The sequence below is a fragment of the Diorhabda carinulata genome, chromosome 6, assembly GCF_026250575.1.
Source record: "Diorhabda carinulata isolate Delta chromosome 6, icDioCari1.1, whole genome shotgun sequence".
Classification (NCBI taxonomy): Eukaryota; Metazoa; Arthropoda; class Insecta; order Coleoptera; family Chrysomelidae; genus Diorhabda; species Diorhabda carinulata.
The window spans coordinates 742,229-763,080 of record NC_079465.1 but is presented as its reverse complement, the minus strand read 5'-3'; the positions used below and the strand labels follow the sequence as shown (position 1 = coordinate 763,080).

General features: G+C 33.2%; 2 protein-coding genes across 20 annotated transcripts in view; one reads left to right on the top strand and one right to left on the bottom strand.

Moving 5' to 3' along the window:
• The window catches only part of LOC130895946 (F-actin-monooxygenase Mical), a 60,467-nt gene that overhangs the window by 35,880 nt on the left and 3,735 nt on the right, over positions 1 to 20,852 (bottom strand). For all 19 annotated transcript variants that reach the window (XM_057803627.1, XM_057803623.1, XM_057803625.1 and 16 more), the window contains exons 2-7: positions 11,175 to 11,586; positions 10,108 to 10,351; positions 7,881 to 8,239; positions 7,562 to 7,819; positions 5,152 to 5,497; positions 661 to 1,010 (exon numbers count right to left, since the gene is read on the bottom strand). In XM_057803627.1, the coding sequence (XP_057659610.1) occupies positions 661 to 1,010; positions 5,152 to 5,497; positions 7,562 to 7,819; positions 7,881 to 8,239; positions 10,108 to 10,351; positions 11,175 to 11,540 (1,923 nt within the window). In that variant the 5' untranslated portion in view covers positions 11,541 to 11,586. The remainder of the gene's footprint in view (positions 1 to 660; positions 1,011 to 5,151; positions 5,498 to 7,561; positions 7,820 to 7,880; positions 8,240 to 10,107; positions 10,352 to 11,174; positions 11,587 to 20,852) is intronic.
• Positions 15,891 to 20,158, top strand: LOC130895949 (uncharacterized). The gene is made up of 3 exons (XM_057803630.1): positions 15,891 to 16,099; positions 17,695 to 17,840; positions 19,829 to 20,158. Exons 1-3 carry the CDS (start codon positions 15,958 to 15,960, stop codon positions 20,075 to 20,077), a joined length of 537 nt encoding a protein of 178 aa, XP_057659613.1. The 5' UTR covers positions 15,891 to 15,957; the 3' UTR covers positions 20,078 to 20,158.

Below are 20,852 nucleotides of genomic sequence, written 5' to 3'. Positions count from 1 at the left end.
TATGACCTTAAACCTTTATTACACCAAAAATAGATACTTTGAGACCAAAAAGTAGACATATCGAAACCATCAGCCTTCTTTAAACCAAAAAATAGACACTCCAAGACCAGAAACTGGTCAGATTGTGATCCCGAATCTTTATCAGACCAGAACTTGGACAGATTATGACCCCGGATCCTTATAAGACCATCAAGTGGGCAGATTGATACGCTGATTCTTCATCAGACTAGCAAGTAGACACATTAAGACTAAACACTCATCAGACCAGTCTCTTCAGATCAGAAAGAGGGAGAACTGAAATCCTGGATCCTTACCAGACCAGTTTTAACATGTCAGAAAGTAGACAGATTAAGTATCCGACAACTTGAATACACTAATAGCGAGAGTAGGCAGATGGAGACCTTTTTGTCAGAAAATATCTTAAAAAAGAAAGAAAGAACAGTACTGATCAATGATCAAAGTTTTTGTCATAATTGAGGTTATGTTTTGTGTTTATTAATAATTGTCATTAAAAAAATAGTTATCCTGTAAAAAATTAATTATTTTGAAGTAATATAGCAAATGATATCATCTCGTTTGCAATTTTAGAATCGAATTTAATTATCAAACAAGAAAACTCAACTTTTTTTTAAATATCATCCACAATCAATCGATACTTACTAATTTGGGGTGTTTAACGTGCGGTATTTCACCCCTAAAGCAATCGTATACTTCAGTAAGGTAACTGGCCATGGTTAAATAATCTTCGGTCACGGTTAGTTCAGCACCGGTCATCACAGGTGGTACACCCAGTTCCTTTTCGAGGACATCTATGGCTATCTGATTATTCTTCGCTGGATCGTTGTTTGCAATTGCGCCGAAATCTATTAGATCCGGTCTGTAATGATGTATTATTGCACATAAAACTTTACCGTCTCTGAAAATCATTTCCAAATCGTTGGTGTTCACATCTTCGGTATCTTTCAGTTGTTCGGTCAACCAATTGAGCAAGACTTCGTTATCGACGATGCCTGCAACACAAACAAACCCAAACAAATACCGACAATTGAAACACCATATCCTCCAGATCTGGCCCTCAGTGAATACTGGCTGTTTTTAAATACAAACAAACTATATATACTGAAAAAAGAAATATCAATATTCAACTAATTAATTCATTTCCCTAGGCTAAAAAACTTGTTTATAGTTGACTAGAAAGGGAATTTATTGAACAAAGATGATGATTAGAAGCTACAAAGTATCTAGAATGCTTATTTATGAAGTATAAGTAACTAAAGTGAATAATTAAGAAGAATAAGAAGCTAAAAAATATTTTATGATAAAGTAATGATACACTAGGGTGAAAGTTTATTCAAAATAACCACGTTTAACTTTTCTTTTAGTTAAAATTATTTATGAATTCATTATATATAAAATAAATTAATAAAAAAGCAATAAAACGAACAGAAACGATAGTAGCGACAACAGGATGTTAAATCATGGAAACGAGGGATGAAAAAGTATGTTAATAGTTAGAAATTCTCTTTTATATCAATTTAATATATTTTTTCTATCGTTTTTAGATCTTATTTATCAATTCGAAACATTATTTTTATTTTGTAATAGTAAGTTCAAGCCATTCCCTCACAGCGAATACAGAAACCGGTAGCATGTTCCCTAAGCTAAAAAGATTCGCTTATTTTAGGGTGTTCTCTTCAGAAGCTTGCTCTGGCCAAACTATTCCTCCTGGAGCCGTTTGTGTACCAGGTGGTTCCATTATATTCAGTATGGTGGACTTAAAGTCACCGATACACACCTTCCGCTCAGTAATGTGTGCTTTCCAACCCTTATTAGTATTATCAACAGTCGTGGGTGTTATTTGGTCTCTGCTCATACTTACAGCTTTTAGTGGCAGAAATGATTCCCTAACCTAACCTAAAGTTAGATTTGGAATCACTTTATCAGCCTGAACGATTAGAACTTATTTATTTTTAAATAAAGTTATTAACTGAATTATTTATCAATAAAACACATAACAGCAAATAAAAGCAATTTAATATGAGAAAATTTTCTTTGAAACGATAACAAAATGTTAATAATAGTGATAAAACAATCCGTTTTTCAAAAAAGTTTATAAATCTTGACTTAGGAGAGTATTAAATCCCCTTTTTCTTGAAACAATATGACAAACATAAATGCACTATAAAAATTAGATAGTTTACACAAAATTTCACTACTACTGTTAGTAAGTTTAGTGCCAATAAGTTTAAAAAAAAATTACTTTCAATCTTTTTGATATAGTAAAACAATTAATCAGTTTTGTTTACATAAAAACGTTGGTAATCCATTCATATCAAATTAGTTGAAAAAGGCAAGAGAAACGGGTAATTTTATTGACGATGAAGTATCAGAAATACTCAAATTTCGTGAAAAAATTAACTAACTATAAAGAAAAAACTGCATTGCAGTAAATTGAAAAACCAGTGATAAAACAAGGTTTTAAGATTAATATGTGCATTTAATATATAATTTTATAAATTAATTTAAATATACTTTACTGAAAATCACAGAAAAATTCGTATACAACAAAACTGTTATCATGCATCACTTGGATTATTCACTTCAGATGAACTATCGTTTTTGCAATTAAGATACCAGCCGATTACAAATTAATAATCACGAAATCAATCACATTTTCCAATATTGATATGAAAAAAGCAAAGAAAAAACTAAATAAAGGACAATAAAATGAAATAATAACCTTCAGGAAGATACATAAACAAGGTTATATAAATTAATCTTCTTTTTGCTATAACTTGGCCTTTACCTATATGATAATGCATATATAATTCCGAAGTGTCCTGGAACTGCCCTAATGAAATTTCAACAAACGAATTGTCAATATCAGCTGATTAAAAATGACCGACGTGGGATAAACAAATATTTTGCGTGGTTTTAATTAATTATTAGACTTTAATATTCCTCTTAAAGTCTAAACGGTAAAAAAAGTTTAAAACGCAAGTATTTTGAAATCTCGTGGAAAATAAACGAAATTCTGACTTTTTTTCACATAATGAAAAGAGATTAACTCCATATAGAAACTATAAGTTTGTTTACGTATTTTGAGAACGCCACTGGGTAATCGTAATAGTGAAAATTGATTTCCAAATCTAACCAAAAAGTATCAATGAAGTCTTGATAAAACAAAAAACTGAACCATCGGAAAAAAAACTAACGCTGGTACATACAAAAAAGTCGATTGTTTACCCCACGGCCGTCATTTTGATTTTCTTAGATCGCCGGCGTATATGAAAAGTATCCATCGAAAAGGGTGGCGCCACATTAGCATCGGGATAAATTTCTTTTAGGTTATATTTACTACGAAAAGTAAAAGAAGAATAGAGGTCTCAGAAAAGGCATAGAATAGATAAGTGGCAGTGAACGTGTTCAATAAAAGACAGGAAATATAAGAAAAAAGATGGTTAATTTGAATATATAATCATACAAACAGATGGAAATTGAGATTAGATCAAATAAAGGTAGATAACTATTTCAAAAACGCATTAGAATACATTGTATATACCATAATATCCACTATATTTACCAGATTCGATACTCAGGTATTTTTAATTGAAAAATGATTTATGTAACGTTTTGAATATGGAGCAGGAAAATGAAAATTCCGCCTGGAACAATTAATAACACAGAACCATTTGGAATATTGACCGAAATACATTGGGAGGATCACAATAAGCACCATATTGGCAAGATTTGATCCTTAGACATTTTTAAGTATGTAACTGTCGATAAAACATTCTAAATATAAAGCTGGAAGTTAAAGGATGAAAATTAGATCGATGAACATCATAAAACCATTCGAAAAGTGTACCGGAATACCTTGTACGGAACTTATATCCTTCTTTTTGTCCAGAATTGATTCCGAGGCACTTTTTAGTAAGAAACTATCGATTAAATATTCTAGATGAAGAACTGGGACTTGAGGAATGATGATTAGATCAAAGGATCTCAAGGAACCAATTGAAACATGAACCTAAATACCTTGGGTGAACCAAAATAACCACAAAACTTGCAAGATTTGATCCTTAGGACATTTTTAAGTAGGTAACTGTCGATAAAACATTCCAAATATAAAGTTGGAAGTTAAAGGATGAAAATTAGATCGATGAACATCATAAAACCATTCGAAAAGTGTACCGGAATACCTTGTACGGAACTTATATCCTTCTTTTTGTCCAGAATTGATTCCGAGGCACTTTTTAGTAAGAAACTATCGATTAAATATTCTAGATGAAGAACTGGGACTTGAGGAATGATGATTAGATCAAAGGATCTCAAGGAACCAATTGAAACATGAACCTAAATACCTTGAGTGGACCAAAATAACCACAAAACTTGCCAGATTTGATCCTTAGGACATTTTTAAGTAGGTAACTGTCGATAAAACATTCCAAATATAAAGCTGGAAGTTAAAGGATGAAAATTAGATCGATGAACATCATAAAACCATTCGAAATGTGTACCGGAATACCTTGTACGGAACTTACATCCCTTATATTCGCCAGAATTGATTCCCAGGCATTTTTCAGTAAAAAACAACTTGAAATATGAACTAAATTATCCATTGAATCGTTCAATCTGACGGAACAATTCGATATTACAAAATTGTACCGACAAGGACCGTTTAACCACAAGAGTCTTCGGCAAGGAAAAGTTTCTTTCGATCTAATCCGTATATTATATGTTAATCGTCAAAATAATGCAGAGCGTCTGTTTTTAAAAAGGATAGAAGCAAAAGAAAAACACAAAAAAAAACCGAAATCACAACACATAACGTGTTACCGAATATCTATAAATTTTTTTTTGTTTTGGTTTTTTATTTTCGATCCGATGTTTCCATGTTTTAACAAAACCGTTCGAATATTTAGGCTTTTATCGGTCGTTTCTACGTAACAACGTCTGACGCGCCCGACCAGCCCATCTAGTGATTCTCCGATAGGCCTTTCCGGCCCTGGATACAAACACCGCTCTACTCCACCAAGGGCCTGAAATAACACATACACTTGACGTTGTTACACCATCCCCCAGCCCTCGAAACGCGAACGTACCCAACGAAAATGATAATAAATAAAAATAAAAATAAAAAATTATCACCTCTTCTTCTTTTTTTCGGTATTTCCGCCGGTTTATCGTTGGAGGTGCGTTTCATTTTATCAATACCGGCCGGATTGTCCGTATCGTAGAGACAAATAACTTGATTCGGCAAAACGACGCCCTTGTTCAAATTCGGATATCTTGTACTCGGATCCAAAGTGTAGGATTTCCAATCTTTGTTCAAATTGTCAGGCGTAGTTTGGGCCAACAATCTATAAATTGATTCTCGTTCGGCCATCACTTCCAATGGTGAATAATTGCCCAAAGCCCAACTTCTGATAGCCCAAGCTGCGTCTAAAGAGGATAGGAAACCTCTGGCGCAACCCGAACCGGTCGGCCAGAACGGCTGAAAATATAAGAAAAACCGAAATCGAATTATCTAAACCTCAACTATGGTTTGATGAGGACATTTGATCTACTCTGGACCATTCAGGTTACAATGCATGTTCAAATAATATCAAATTTTGCCCAAGAATCCTCATTTTTCTAAACCATGGTGTCTATAACATTTTTTTATATGCATTTCCATCATTTGAACTACTCTGGACTATGCACAACTCGGGATGTTCAAAAAATATCAAATTATTCCAAAAAAAATCCAAATTTTTGTCCAACCATGGTTTCTATTACATTTTTTTATTCTTACTGTACATAATTATTCGAATCCCATCAAGTTTGAGGCAATAAAATCTGCTTTTTCATAATTATAGTACATTTGATCTACTCTGGCATACATGGATTAAAATACAGACCTAAATGTATGAAAAATATCAAATTATGCCAAAAAAACCTACATTTTGATCCAACCATGGTTTTTATTATATTATTTCATGCTTTATAATCATAATTATTTGAAAACCGGTTAAGTCGAAGCCAATAAAATATGTTTTTTCATAATTATAGTACATTTGAACTACTCTGCTCTAAATGGATTAAAACCTAGACCTAAATGTATGAAAAATATCAAATTATGCCAAAAAAATCTTCATTTTGATCCAACCATGGTTTTTATTATATTATTTCATGCTTTATAATCATAATTATTTGAAAACCGGTTAAGTCGAAGCCAATAAAATATGTTTTTTCATAATTATAGTACATTTGAACTACTCTGCTCTAAATGGATTAAAACCTAGACCTAAATGTATGAAAAATATCAAATTATCCAAAAAACCTACATTTTGATCCAACCATGGTTTTTATTATATTATTTCATGCTTTATAATCATAATTATTGAAAACCGATTAAGTCGAAGCCAATAAAATATGTTTTTTCATAATTATAGTACATTTGAACTACTCTGCTCTAAATGGATTAAAACCTAGACCTAAATGTATGAAAAATATCAAATTATGCCAAAAAAATCTTCATTTTCATCCAACCATGGTTTTTATTATATTATTTCATGCTTTATAATCATAATTATTTGAAAACCGGTTAAGTCGAAGCCAATAAAATATGTTTTTTCATAATTATAGTACATTTGAACTACTCTGCTCTAAATGGATTAAAACCTAGACCTAAATGTATGAAAAATATCAAATTATGCCAAAAAAATCTTCATTTTCATCCAACCATGGTTTTTATTATATTATTTCATGCTTTATAATCATAATTATTTGAAAACCGGTTAAGTCGAAGCCAATAAAATATGTTTTTTCATAATTATAGTACATTTGAACTACTCTGCTCTAAATGGATTAAAGCCTAGACCTAAATGTATGAAAAATATCAAATTATGCCAAAAAAATCTTCATTTTCATCCAACCATGGTTTTTATTATATTATTTCATGCTTTATAATCATAATTATTTGAAAACCGGTTAAGTCGAAGCCAATAAAATATGTTTTTTCATAATTATAGTACATTTGAACTACTCTGCTCTAAATGGATTAAAGCCTAGACCTAAATGTATGAAAAATATCAAATTATGCCAAAAAAATCTTCATTTTGATCCAACCATGGTTTTTATTATATTATTTCATGCTTTATAATCATAATTATTTGAAAACCGGTTAAGTCGAAGCCAATAAAATATGTTTTTTCATAATTATAGTACATTTGAACTACTCTGCTCTAAATGGATTAAAGCCTAGACCTAAATGTATGAAAAATATCAAATTATGCCAAAAAAATCTTCATTTTCATCCAACCATGGTTTTTATTATATTATTTCATGCTTTATAATCATAATTATTGAAATCCGGTTAATTAAAAGTCAATAAAATATGTTTTTTCATAATTATAGTACATTTGATCTACTCTGGCATACATGGATTAAAATACAGGCCTAAATGTATGAAAAATATCAAATTAATATTAATATCAAAGAAAAAGAAAAGGCTACGATAAATCGTATACTACCACCCCCTCTCAATACCTACCCCAAATAAATAAATAAACGTTACCTCCAATAAACTATCCCCAACTAATATCTTCAACAACTTGTATCCGTTTCTTTCGACTACTTTGGAGGCGTTTTCCGCAGCGTACATGGACGTGAAATCGAACATGGCTATGTCCGGTTGACCGTAATGGTTGACGGCGAATTCCAAGTTGGGCAATTGATAATTGGTGCTGAAACTGGCGGCTTCTATCGCGTATTGTTGGAGGGCTTCTTTATCGACGTTTTCGGGCGCCAATAGTTTTTCGGTATCGGCGTAATCCTACAAAAACGCAAAACGTATCACATCGACCGCCTCCTAACCTCACTTTTATTACAATTACTTGTTTGATGACGCCCTTTTCGATCAGACTGTGCTTCTTGGCGGTCATGACGAAATAATGGGTATCGTCTTTGTAATAAACAATATTTTCTAAATCGATTCTGGTCGCTTCTTGCAGATCCTTGAAAAACTTTTGGTTAAATATAAAAGCTACGCCGCTGATCTCTTCTACTCGAGCTTCCGCTTCCGTTTTTCTATTAATAAAATTGGCGGTTATCGCTATCGCGAGCTTTCCCCTAAATTCTTTTCTGGTGAATCCCTGGAGGGTGTTACGTTTACCGTCTGCGCCTATCACGACGTCGAATTCGTATTGGGATACCGGGTGATTGGCGGGCTTGAACTCAGCCCTCCAACCTATCTCTGAAACAAATTAAATTTCCAATTCCGTCCGTATTTTATTTACCTCAACTGATCCCCACTCATTTCTAAATATTATGCATCCGAATACTTTGTGTAGACAACAATATCCACCATATATACCGGATTTGATCACCAGGTATTTCTAAGTATGAAATTATTGATATAAGATTCTAAATATCGAACTGGAAGTTTTAAAATGAAAATAAAATTAATCGATGGGAAATAATCTTTCAAAATATGAACCCAAATACCCTATGGGAGCCATAATATCCACCATATATACCGGATTTGATCACCAGGTATTTCTAAGTATGAAATTATTGATAAAAGATTCTAAATATCGAACTGGAAGTTTTAAAATGAAAATAAAATTAATCGATGGTAAATAATCTTTTGAAATATGAACCCAAATACCCTATGGGAGCCATAATATCCACCATATATACCGGATTTGATCACCAGGTATTTCTAAGTATGAAATTATTGATATAAGATTCTAAATATCGAATTGGAAGCTTTAAAAACAGAATAAAATCAATTAATGGTAAATAATCTTTCAAAATATGAACCTAAATACCCTATGGGTGCCATAATATCCACCCTATATACCGGATTTAATCACGAGGTAGTTCTAAGTATGAAATTATTGATATAAGATTCTACATATCGAACTGGAAGTTTTAGAATTGAAATTAGCTCAATTAATGACAAAGAACCATTCGAAATACGTATCCGAATACTTTGTATGAACCGTAATATCCTTTAAATTTGCCTGATTCGATCCCCATATATTTTTAAGCATAGTACTATTTATATATTTGAAATTGAATCAATTAATTACAGAGAACCAATTGAAATATGGACCCAAATACCTTGGGAGGATCATAACACCCACCATATTTGCAGGATTTGATCCTTAGACATTTTTAAGTATGTAACTGTCGATAAAACATTCTAAATATAAAGCTGGAAGTTAGAGGATGAAAATTAAATCGATGAGCATCATAAAACCATTCGAAATGTGTACCAGGATACCTTGTACGGAACTTATATCCTTCTTTTTGTCCAGAATTGATTCCCAGGCACTTTTTAGTAAGAAACTATCGATTAAATATTCTAGATGAAGTACTGGGACTTGAGGAATGATGATTAGATCATAGGATCTCATGGAACCAATTGAAACATGAGCCCAAATACCTTGAGTGGACCAAAATAACCACAAAACTTGCCAGATTTGATCCTTAGACATTTTTAAGTATGTAACTGTCGATAAAACATTCCAAATGTAAAGCTGGAAGTTAGAGGATGAAAATTAGATCGATGAACATCATAAAACCATTCGAAAAGTGTACCGGAATACCTTGTACGGAACTTATATCCTTCTTTTTGTCCAGAATTGATTCCGAGGCACTTTTTAGTAAGAAACTATCGATTAAATATTCTAGATGAAGAACTGGGACTTGAGGAATGATGATTAGATCAAAGGACCTCATGGAACCAATTGAAATATGAACCCAAACACCTTGGGAGGACCATAACACCCACTATATTTGCCGGATTTGTACTCTAAGCAGTTTTAATTACATTCAAAAGATATCGAGTGGTTCCAAGTATGAAATCCTTGATGAAATATAGAAGAACGCTTCAAACACTCGGAATCAGTTTCGCATTCCATTTTATAAGGGTAGAAATACATAAAACGGAATCAATTTAATCAAATATTATATACAGCATGGACCATAGTTTCGTTTATGGTCCACAGGAATATTGAGAAACCCGCTAAAGTATAGAATATCGATTCTCAACCTTCGGTTGTACCAGATTTGGTACCAAGAGACTATAAAACCTTCGAAAAATATTTTACTCACTGTCTGTAGCATTCGGTTCTATTAGAGCCTCAAAACTGACTTCGGTGTGTACTTCGACTCCCAAAAGAAGGGCCACTTTCAATAAAATGCACTGCAACTGCCTGATGCTGACGTGATCGATGGCCCCAGCGCAAAATTTTCCGAAAAATTTCTTCGCCCCGAGCATCCTCAGATCTTCTATCACGAAAGGCCATAAATGCAGGACGTTATTTCTTGAAAATCTGTCCCTTTTTTCTACTACAACCTAAAAATAAAATACGACCAAATGAAATAGATAAAAATGGATATAAAAATTATACTGATCAAAATAATTAAATTCATATTATATGGGGGTAATCTAGAAAGTTCGATTTATGAGATAAAAAAATCAGAAATGCGAAACAAGGTTAAATTTTTGAAGTATAGGGCGTCAAAGTTGTATTATCAGTTATAGTGAAAAAAATTTCTAAAATAGTGAAATTTTTCACTAGATTCGTCCTAAAATCTTAGTAAATATATTTAGTACCATTAATTGAAGTAATAACACCGAAATAAAAGAGAAAGAAGAAGAAAAAAATGAACTTTTATTCAAAAAATCGTACAAGGTAAAATAATTTAAATATTGGACTCAAATTAGGGGGAAGTACTTTCAAAGCTTCATACTAAGAGGGAAAAAATCGGGAAAGCGCCACGTAATCGTGTTTCCGAAGTACGGAGCGTCAAAGTTGCAGTATAATAAATTGTGGGTATATGAATCAATTTTTTTTCTCGAAATATAATGTGACATTAGGAAAAAGGGTTTTTTTGTACGAGAAATCGACTGGCGGATTTCGTTTTTTCATAAAATAATTATTCCGCCCTTAAATAGGGCGTTGAATATGAAAAAAAAAATAGTACGGTTCAAAAAATCGTACAAGGTAAAATAATTAAAATATTGGACTCAAATTATGGGAAAGTACTTTCAAAGCTTCATACTACGAGGGAAAAAATCGGGAAAGCGCCACGTAATCGTGTTTCCGAAGTACGGGGCGTCAAAGTTGCATCGGAAATGGCGATTTATATAAATTGGGAACAATCTGTAAACTTACCACTTTGGCACCCAACAGCTGTGCTTCAATAGCAGTCCTCATACCGCACGGTCCTCCCCCTATCACCAAAACTTTGGTGTTAGCCGCCAATTTACCTTTTTGATAACATTTATGCGACGCTCTAGCGTCGAACTTTTTCAAAAGCGCCTTAGCTCGCCACGAAACCAAATTAGCTTTCAATTTTGGATAAAACAAATTGAATACGTTCGGTCTCAAATGGAGGCAATCTATGAGACCTCGATAATAACCTAAAATGTTTTTCAAGCTGGTAGCGTTGACGAATTGTTCGAAATATTCGTTTGCGTGAGCGGCATCGAGCACCGATACGGGCAGACCGTGTTGAACGGCTTGTATATTGCGATCCATGATGGGACGACGATAAACGCTATGTTCGTTTTTGAGCAATTCTCATCTGTAACGAAAAAGTATCATTTGACTGTGAAAACTGCCATTTTTCAAACATTAGACTGTCATTTGCCTGTTAAACTGTCATTTTTCAAACATTAGACTGTCATTTGCCTGTTAAACTGTCATTTTTCAAACATTAGACTGTCATTTGCCTGTTAAACTGTCATTTTTCAAACATTAGACTGTCATTTGCCTGTTAAACTGTCATTTTTCAAACATTAGACTGTCATTTGCCTGTTAAACTGTCATTTTTCAAACATTAGACTGTCATTTGCCTGTTAAACTGTCATTTTTCAAACATTAGACTGTCATTTGCCTGTTAAACTGTCATTTTTCAAACATTAGACTGTCATTTGCCTGTTAAACTGTCATTTTTCAAACATTAGACTGTCATTTGCCTGTTAAACTGTCATTTTTCAAACATTAGACTGTCATTTGCCTGTTAAACTGTCATTTTTCAAACATTAGACTGTCATTTGCCTGTTAAACTGTCATTTTTCAAACATTAGACTGTCATTTGCCTGTTAAACTGTCATTTTTCAAACATTAGACTGTCATTTGCCTGTTAAACTGTCATTTTTCAAACATTAGACTGTCATTTGCCTGTTAAACTGTCATTTTTCAAACATTAGACTGTCATTTGCCTGTTAAACTGTCATTTTTCAAACATTAGACTGTCATTTGCCTGTTAAACTGTCATTTTTCAAACATTAGACTGTCATTTGCCTGTTAAACTGTCATTTTTCAAACATTAGACTGTCATTTGCCTGTTAAACTGTCATTTTTCAAACATTAGACTGTCATTTGCCTGTTAAACTGTCATTTTTCAAACATTAGACTGTCATTTGCCTGTTAAACTGTCATTTTTCAAACATTAGACTGTCATTTGCCTGTTAAACTGTCATTTTTCAAACATTAGACTGTCATTTGCCTGTTAAACTGTCATTTTTCAAACATTAGACTGTCATTTGCCTGTTAAACTGTCATTTTTCAAACATTAGACTGTCATTTGCCTGTTAAACTGTCATTTTTCAAACATTAGACTGTCATTTGCCTGTTAAACTGTCATTTTTCAAACATTAGACTGTCATTTGCCTGTTAAACTGTCATTTTTCAAACATTAGACTGTCATTTGCCTGTTAAACTGTCATTTTTCAAACATTAGACTGTCATTTGCCTGTTAAACTGTCATTTTTCAAACATTAGACTGTCATTTGCCTGTTAAACTGTCATTTTTCAAACATTAGACTGTCATTTGCCTGTTAAACTGTCATTTTTCAAACATTAGACTGTCATTTGCCTGTTAAACTGTCATTTTTCAAACATTAGACTGTCATTTGCCTGTTAAACTGTCATTTTTCAAACATTAGACTGTCATTTGCCTGTTAAACTGTCATTTTTCAAACATTAGACTGTCATTTGCCTGTTAAACTGTCATTTTTCAAACATTAGACTGTCATTTGCCTGTTAAACTGTCATTTTTCAAACATTAGACTGTCATTTGCCTGTTAAACTGTCATTTTTCAAACATTAGACTGTCATTTGCCTGTTAAACTGTCATTTTTCAAACATTAGACTGTCATTTGTCTGTTAAACTGTCATTTTTCAAACATTAGACTGTCATTTGCCTGTTAAACTGTCATTTTTCAAACATTAGACTGTCATTTGCCTGTTAAACTGTCATTTTTCAAACATTAGACTGTCATTTGCCTGTTAAACTGTCATTTTTCAAACATTAGATTGTCATTTGTCTGTTAAACTGTCATTTTTCAAACATTAGATTGTCATTTGCCTGTTAAACTGTAATTTTTCAAACATTAGACTGTCATTTGCCTGTTAAACTGTCATTTTTCAAACATTAGACTGTCATTTGCCTGTTAAACTGTCATTTTTCAAACATTAGACTGTCATTTGCCTGTTAAACTGTCATTTTTCAAAAATTAGACTGTCATTTGCCTGTTAAACTGTCATTTTTCAAAAATTAGCTGTCATTTGCTTATTCCATCTATAGAAACTGTTTTTTTTAAATAAATCGAAAATAAAACATCTAATATCTGGATAACGGTAAGGTTTAGCTATGGGAAAGTATATATGAATTTGCCTTATATTTTACCCCTGAATGTATTAAAATAGAAAAAACCGGGTGGTTCTAATTAAAAAAATAAAGAAATTTGATATTTATGAAGTTAAACTTTGAACACTTTTTATACACACCCTGTATAAAATAAAAAATTTCGCAACATAGATTCAAATACGTCCAATCTTGCTAAAAGCAACCAAACAGTCACCATTTTCATATCTCTAAGGATATTATCACAAAAAAATAATTTATAAGGGTCTGCAGCGGTCAAATTTTTTACAAAAAAATTAATAACCCACAAAATATGCATTTTTCGAAAAAAGTTTTTAGACAAAAGTATACTAAAATTTCACGTAGACTTCGAAAATTTATTAATATACAGGATATTCCATTTAAAATAACAAAGTTACAGTCGACTTCCGATATAACCGGAAGTCGGCCATCTTTGAAAATATTTTAGATAAAAAGATCGTATCCGAAAATCCCAAATGTAGAAATTTTCATGATTCTACTATAGGTATTTTGCCATATATACAGATACAGTTTTAATTAAGTGTCGTGGGACACCCTATTATGGGACATTCTGTACAATAACAATTCCGTTAAACGGATTAATTGAAAGGTACGCACGCGTACCATAAATTTCATACGAAAAACAAATTACCGACATGCACATTTTGATAGTATGCCAACATCTAATGGGCTGCACTTTCAATGTCAATGGGTCATTAATGATCGTACCTGTTAAATTCGATAACGAGCACGTGACAGAATGTCTCCTACATAACAAGCCTTATCAACCTACAATTGAAGAATTTGCATATGTAGGATCGTCTCTCTAATATTCGATTCTATAATAATACTACATATAAACAGAAAATTATGCAGTTTAACATCGTGTCCTAAAATCCAAACTGATTCGTTCGTTATTTTTAGCTAGATGGCGACACCACACATAACGATAGCACGAGAAATATGTTTATTAAGTATTTAATCTTTTTATAAATGTTTTTTTGTGCTGTTTTATATTATTCGTTTTGTATTCATTTACATTCCGAAAGTTGCGTTTTGAGTGTTCCGTGTAGTGAAAGTGGCAGTTCCGTACTGCAAAACACTTTTTCGGGACTTTAGCCACTTCGATGTTGACAGTTGACAGTGTTTCCCTTCGATGATTTAGCATTTTATATTAGTAATTGTCCTGGAAGTACAATCAACTTTACTTTTTGCAAAATAACAAATTAATATTGACATTGCAAATATTATTAAGCAGGTACATTATATTGTTCGATTATTAGAATGTTTATAAGTCTCTATTATTTATTTTCTTTCCTTGGTATAATTGAAAAAGTTTTATATTATTACGTAATTCGATATGATTATGGGATGTTGCATTTCATTCGACATTTTGATTAAAAATCGTTGATCCAAATAACGAAATTCGTTAAATTCCGTACGTTAACTGTTTTTGTTTATGTGTGACGTATCGAATCGTTGCAGTTATCATAAATTATAATGATATAACGGTAAATAAATATGATTTACGATTTCAAACATAAAAATGTCATTTTCTAAATATGTACTTGGAGTTTAAAAATTTCCCAAACACCAAGGATTGTTGTTGTTTCGATTTCGACAAATTATGCATTTGACACGAAAATTTGCAGCTGAACTTTCAAAAAATTCAGTCGAAGCCTCGGGATGCCTATCAAAACCATTTCCACCAAAAGGTCGTGAAATTTTTCCTCGGAAAACTGATTTCTAAAACAGGTGACATAAATCTGATTCCGTGCAGTCCCGATTCAACACCTACTGATTTTTTTCTGTGGGATTACACCTATCGAGCCGGCGGCGTGTACCGGAACCACCGGAAGCCGTCTGGGGCGTGTTTGTAGGCGGATATTCACGCGGGAGGTTTCGTGGGTCCGTCCCACTAGAGTACAAACGTCGTTTTAGGCAGGATGGAGCCTGCCGCCACTGATTTCTTTCTTCGGAGCCTTCTCGAGGAAGGACTTTGCTATTTACAAACATGAATTGTCGTTATTTACAATAATTTGAAAGAAATTACGAATATTTGCGGTGTTGCCGAGCGTAGTTTTCCTATAAATAAACGTTGTTTGAATTAATACCGTGATATTTACGATCTTATATTTTTTTTTCCGAAAAAATCTGACTCGTATTGTACATCCCCCGTGACAAGAAACAAATTTACTCAACGTATCTCATAATAAATTAGATCAAACAATATTTCGTTATAAAAAGAAGATTGGAAAGTGATTCAATATCAGTTGTTTATGAATGATGAAAGAGTTGATAGTTTTATTTGTTTTCGTAATTTTCTTCAACGGTTTCGGATGTCAAGTTTATTACCAACCGGTTCAAGTTCTTATACCGACCGTGAATGGATCCGTAGTTGGGAATAATTCCGTTTATAATATCAGTAAGACTTTTTTTGTATATACTACAGGGTAAAATGCTTTTAAAAATGATAAAAAACGATAAAAATAATAGTTGGATGAAATTCATTGGAAAAGGAGAAGATTCTAACCTCAAAATTCACGTGAAATATCGAAATTGCCTAATTTTGTTTTTTATCTTTGTGTTTTGAGTCCTTTAAAGTCCAAAATATTTCGATTTAATATCGAAAAAACACCCTAGTTTTCAATCGAAAATTTTTACTGCGAAAAAAATCATTTTTTTTTTAAATCGGGGTGTTTTTTGTTCGTTGGAATCTCTACTTTCCGATGGTGTGAAAAAATATTACTGTCACCACGGTAAATTTTCTCGAAAAATGCAAAAAAAAACGAAAAAAAAAATGATTCGTAATATTTTTTAATGTTTTGTACAATTTTTTGGACATTTATCAAAATTTTATGCTCTAATTATTCAAGTAACATGAAATTTCATGCTTTCTGTGTAATTAGTTTCTAAAATAATATTAATAAGACTTTTTTTGTATATACTACAAGGTAAAAAGCTTTTAAAAACGATAAAAATTATAGTAGGATGAAATTCATTGGAAAAGGAGAAGATTCTAACCTCAAAATTCACGTGAAATATCGAAATCGACTAATTTTGGTTTTTATTTTTTATCTTTTACCAAAAATTCTTTCCTACGATGTATTTTGAGTCCTTTAAAGTCCAAAATATTTCGATTTAACATCGAAAAAACACCCTAGTTTTCAATCGAAAATTTTTACTGGGAAAAAATCAGTTTTTTTTTAAATCGGGGTGTTTTTTGTTCGTTGAAATCTGTACTTTCCGATGGTATGAAAAAATATTACGGTCACCATGGTAAATTTTCACAAAAAATGCAAAAAACGAAAAAAAAAAGATAATTCGTAATATTTTTTAAATCTTTTGTACAATTTTTTGAATATTTATCGAAATTTTATGCTCTAATTATTTACGTAACATGAAATTTCACGTTTTCTGTGTAATTAGACCAAAAAATTTCAAAAAAACATCTAAAAACTCGTACAAATGATTAAAAAGAAATTTGGCACGCGATTTTTTTTCGTTTTTTTTAACCTTTTTTGAGAAAATTTACCATTTTTTACACCACTAAACAGTAAAAATTTCAATGGACGAAAAATTTCAAAAAAAAACTAATATTTTAACGTAACAATTTTCCATTGAAAATTACGATATATATAGGACATAAAAAGGTTATTTTTCACCAAATTTCGTAATAAAAAAAAGTTTTTTGTAAAACACAACTAAAAAAACAAAAACCTCATCATTTCCAATTTTCGCGTAAACTTTGAGGTTATATTAAAAAATTTTAAATACATAAATTGTAAATCACCCCATTACCTACAACTTTCTCATTTAAAATTTCTCCATAGAACTTGTAGTTTTGTCAGAAATCGAAACAAACCGTTTTTCACCCTTAAAAACTCACCCCCCCCCTTTTTCTTTACCTCATATCGCCCGTAAACGATTTTTCCCTTCCATTTTTATCGTATCCTGCCAATTTTTTAATACTAATAATTTTTTTTCCGATTAATTATCGAAATTTTTTATTTATTCCAGCACCGGCTTTCAAACCGCCGCCCCAAAATGTCTATTACTCGACCTACAACAACAAACAAACAAATTATTCAAACAACAACGGCAGTCAGGACGGCCACTTATTTTTAGGATCCATCCAAGCTTTCGATCGATTGTTGTACCACCAGGTAAATACTCCCATAAAATACCGTCCATTTTGAATAGAAACTCGTTAAATTTACGATCTACTCCGTATATTTCATCCCCGATTTAATCAAACATTTTTCGCAATCTAATCACCGCCGAAATGTAACCAAATACGATGTAACGCGCTTTGTAAATAGCCTGCCAGGTCTGGCAGCTCGAGCACTTTCATTCGACGATCATAAATTTGTTCGACCACCGCTTTTGGTCTTCGTAGATCGCACGGTCTCGTCTAGGAGACGTTTTCCCTTTTCGGTGCAATGTTTCGATTGTTTTTTTTTTATTTTCGTTAAGTGATGGACTCACGTTCCATCCACGGTTATGAAACGTTGCCAAAAACTCAACTGAATCATCTTCACGACGCTGTTTTTGTTCCAAAACTCGACATCGTGTCCAAATACGACGTAACGCGCTTTGTAAATAGCCTGCCAGGTCTGGCAGCTCGAGCACTTTCATTTGACGATCACACATTTGTTCGACCACCGCTTTTGGTCTTCGTAGATCGTACGGTCTCGTCTAGGAGACGTTTTCCCTTTTCGGTGCAATGTTTCGATTGTTTTTTTTTATTTTCGTGAAGTGATGGACTCACGTTCCATCCACGGTTATGAAACGTTGCCAAAAACTCAACTGAATCATCTTCACGACGCTGTTTTTGTTCCAAAACTCGACATCGTGTCCAAATACGACGTAACGCGCTTTGTAAATAGCCTGCCAGGTCTGGCAGCTCGAGCACTTTCATTTGACGATCATAAATTTGTTCGACCACCGCTTTTGGTCTTCGTAGATCGCACGGTCTCGTCTAGGAGACGTTTTCCCTTTTCGGTGCAATGTTTCGATTGTTTTTTTTTTATTTTCGTGAAGTGATGGACTCACGTTCCATCCACGGTTATGAAACGTTGCCAAAAACTCAACTGAATCATCTTCACGACGCTGTTTTTGTTCCAAAACTCGACATCGTGTCCAAATACGACGTAACGCGCTTTGTAAATAGCCTGCCAGGTCTGGCAGCTCGAGCACTTTCATTTGACGATCACACATTTGTTCGACCACCGCTTTTGGTCTTCGTAGATCGTACGGTCTCGTCTAGGAGACGTTTTCCCTTTTCGGTGCAATGTTTCGATTGTTTTTTTTTATTTTCGTGAAGTGATGGACTCACGTTCCATCCACGGTTATGAAACGTTGCCAAAAACTCAACTGAATCATCTTCACGACGCTGTTTTTGTTCCAAAACTCGACATCGTGTCCAAATACGACGTAACGCGCTTTGTAAATAGCCTGCCAGGTCTGGCAGCTCGAGCACTTTCATTTGACGATCATAAATTTGTTCGACCACCACTTTTGGTCTTCGTAGATCGCACGGTCTCGTCTAGGAGACGTTTTCCCTTTTCGGTGCAATGTTTCGATTGTTTTTTTTTTTATTTTCGTTAAGTGATGGACTCACGTTCCATCCACGGTTATGAAACGTTGCCAAAAACTCGAGGGAATCATCTTCACGACGCTGTTTTTGTTCCAAAACGCGGCATCGTGTCCAAATACGACGTAACGCGCTTTGTAAATAGCCTGCCAGGTCTGGCAGCTCGAGCACTTTCATTTGACGATCACACATTTGTTCGACCACCGCTTTTGGTCTTCGTAGATCGTACGGTCTCGTCTAGGAGACGTTTTCCCTTTTCGGTGCAATGTTTCGATTGTTTTTTTTTATTTTCGTGAAGTGATGGACTCACGTTCCATCCACGGTTATGAAACGTTGCCAAAAACTCAACTGAATCATCTTCACGACGCTGTTTTTGTTCCAAAACTCGACATCGTGTCCAAATACGACGTAACGCGTTTTGTAAATAGCCTGCCAGGTCTGGTAGCTCGAGCACTTTCATTCGACGATCACAAATTTGTTCGACCACCGCTTTTGGTCTTCGTAGATCGTACGGTCTCGTCTAAACTTCCGATTGTCTTGTATCCATTTAAATTTTAGGAATTTACAAAAACGGGACGATTCTGGAGCGGCAGAGAAAAAATAATCGAATACCCCAAGGATTTACCAGCTGGTTATTCGAGACACGAAACCATCAGCGCCATAAGAGTCTACAACCAATTTTTAGACGGACACGGGGCGAAGGCCGAACTTTTGGACGGAGGTATAGGAAGGCAATTGGTCAAAATAAAATTAACTTCACCATGGGGCATGGGATTTAGATATAGAGTACAAATTTACGGTCGATAAAAACCTGTACAAAAAAAAATAATTATTCACGCAGTTCTTTATTGTTTTATGTTGATTAAAATGTATATTTAAACATATAAATCCTCTTTTTTAATAATCCTACCCCTACAATACTCTAAAAATTCAAATTTGCCCTACTGGAAAGATATCGGGCGATCAGAACGCGACGCGTCGACAACCGAGCCCGTTTTTGACAATTCTTCGTACTATTTATCGATTTGGTTAGTAGCGTAGTCGGAGTTTGCGCAGAAAATATCATTTAAACGCTTCAAATAACCGTCCAATCTAGCCGGAAGTTGGAATAAAACTTTTTCGATTGAGTTCGTCAACTTTCTAAACTAACATCGTATACTAAAGTTGAAATGAACGAAAAAATTTGTAAATTCGATATATTACCATAGAAAACAACGCCGTTTACCGTTTCACTACGTGCTGGTGTTTATCAGACTATGATATATATATATGTATGAATTTATTTATACACGAAATAAGATTCGTAAAATTGGGTTGTTGCTCTTTATACATTTTCATTAATTAACACACTTTTCTAAAAAGTCGTTGACACCACAAATTCAATTCATAGTTAAAAATTCTCCCTTCAACCACCCTATTTCCCGGATTTAACCACTACTTACTAATTTTTTTGTTCCTAAACGTGAAAAAAGAATCGATTCCAACCATAAAACAAATAATTATTTTATTAACTGCATTAAATCTTATTAACCAACCCTCGTATAATATAAAATTTATTATTCAAATTTGAGACACTCTATAT

What these genes read in the sequence shown, in the direction of transcription:
- LOC130895949 (XM_057803630.1), top strand. Translation starts at nt 15,958, where the DNA reads ATGATGAAAGAGTTGATAGTTTTATTTGTTTTCGTAATTTTCTTCAAC. An exon ending in TAATTCCGTTTATAATATCA is followed by an intron (nt 16,100 to 17,694) that starts GTAAGACTTTTT and finishes TATTTATTCCAG; the next exon opens with CACCGGCTTTCAAACCGCCG. An exon ending in ATCGATTGTTGTACCACCAG is followed by an intron (nt 17,841 to 19,828) that starts GTAAATACTCCC and finishes TTTAAATTTTAG; the next exon opens with GAATTTACAAAAACGGGACG.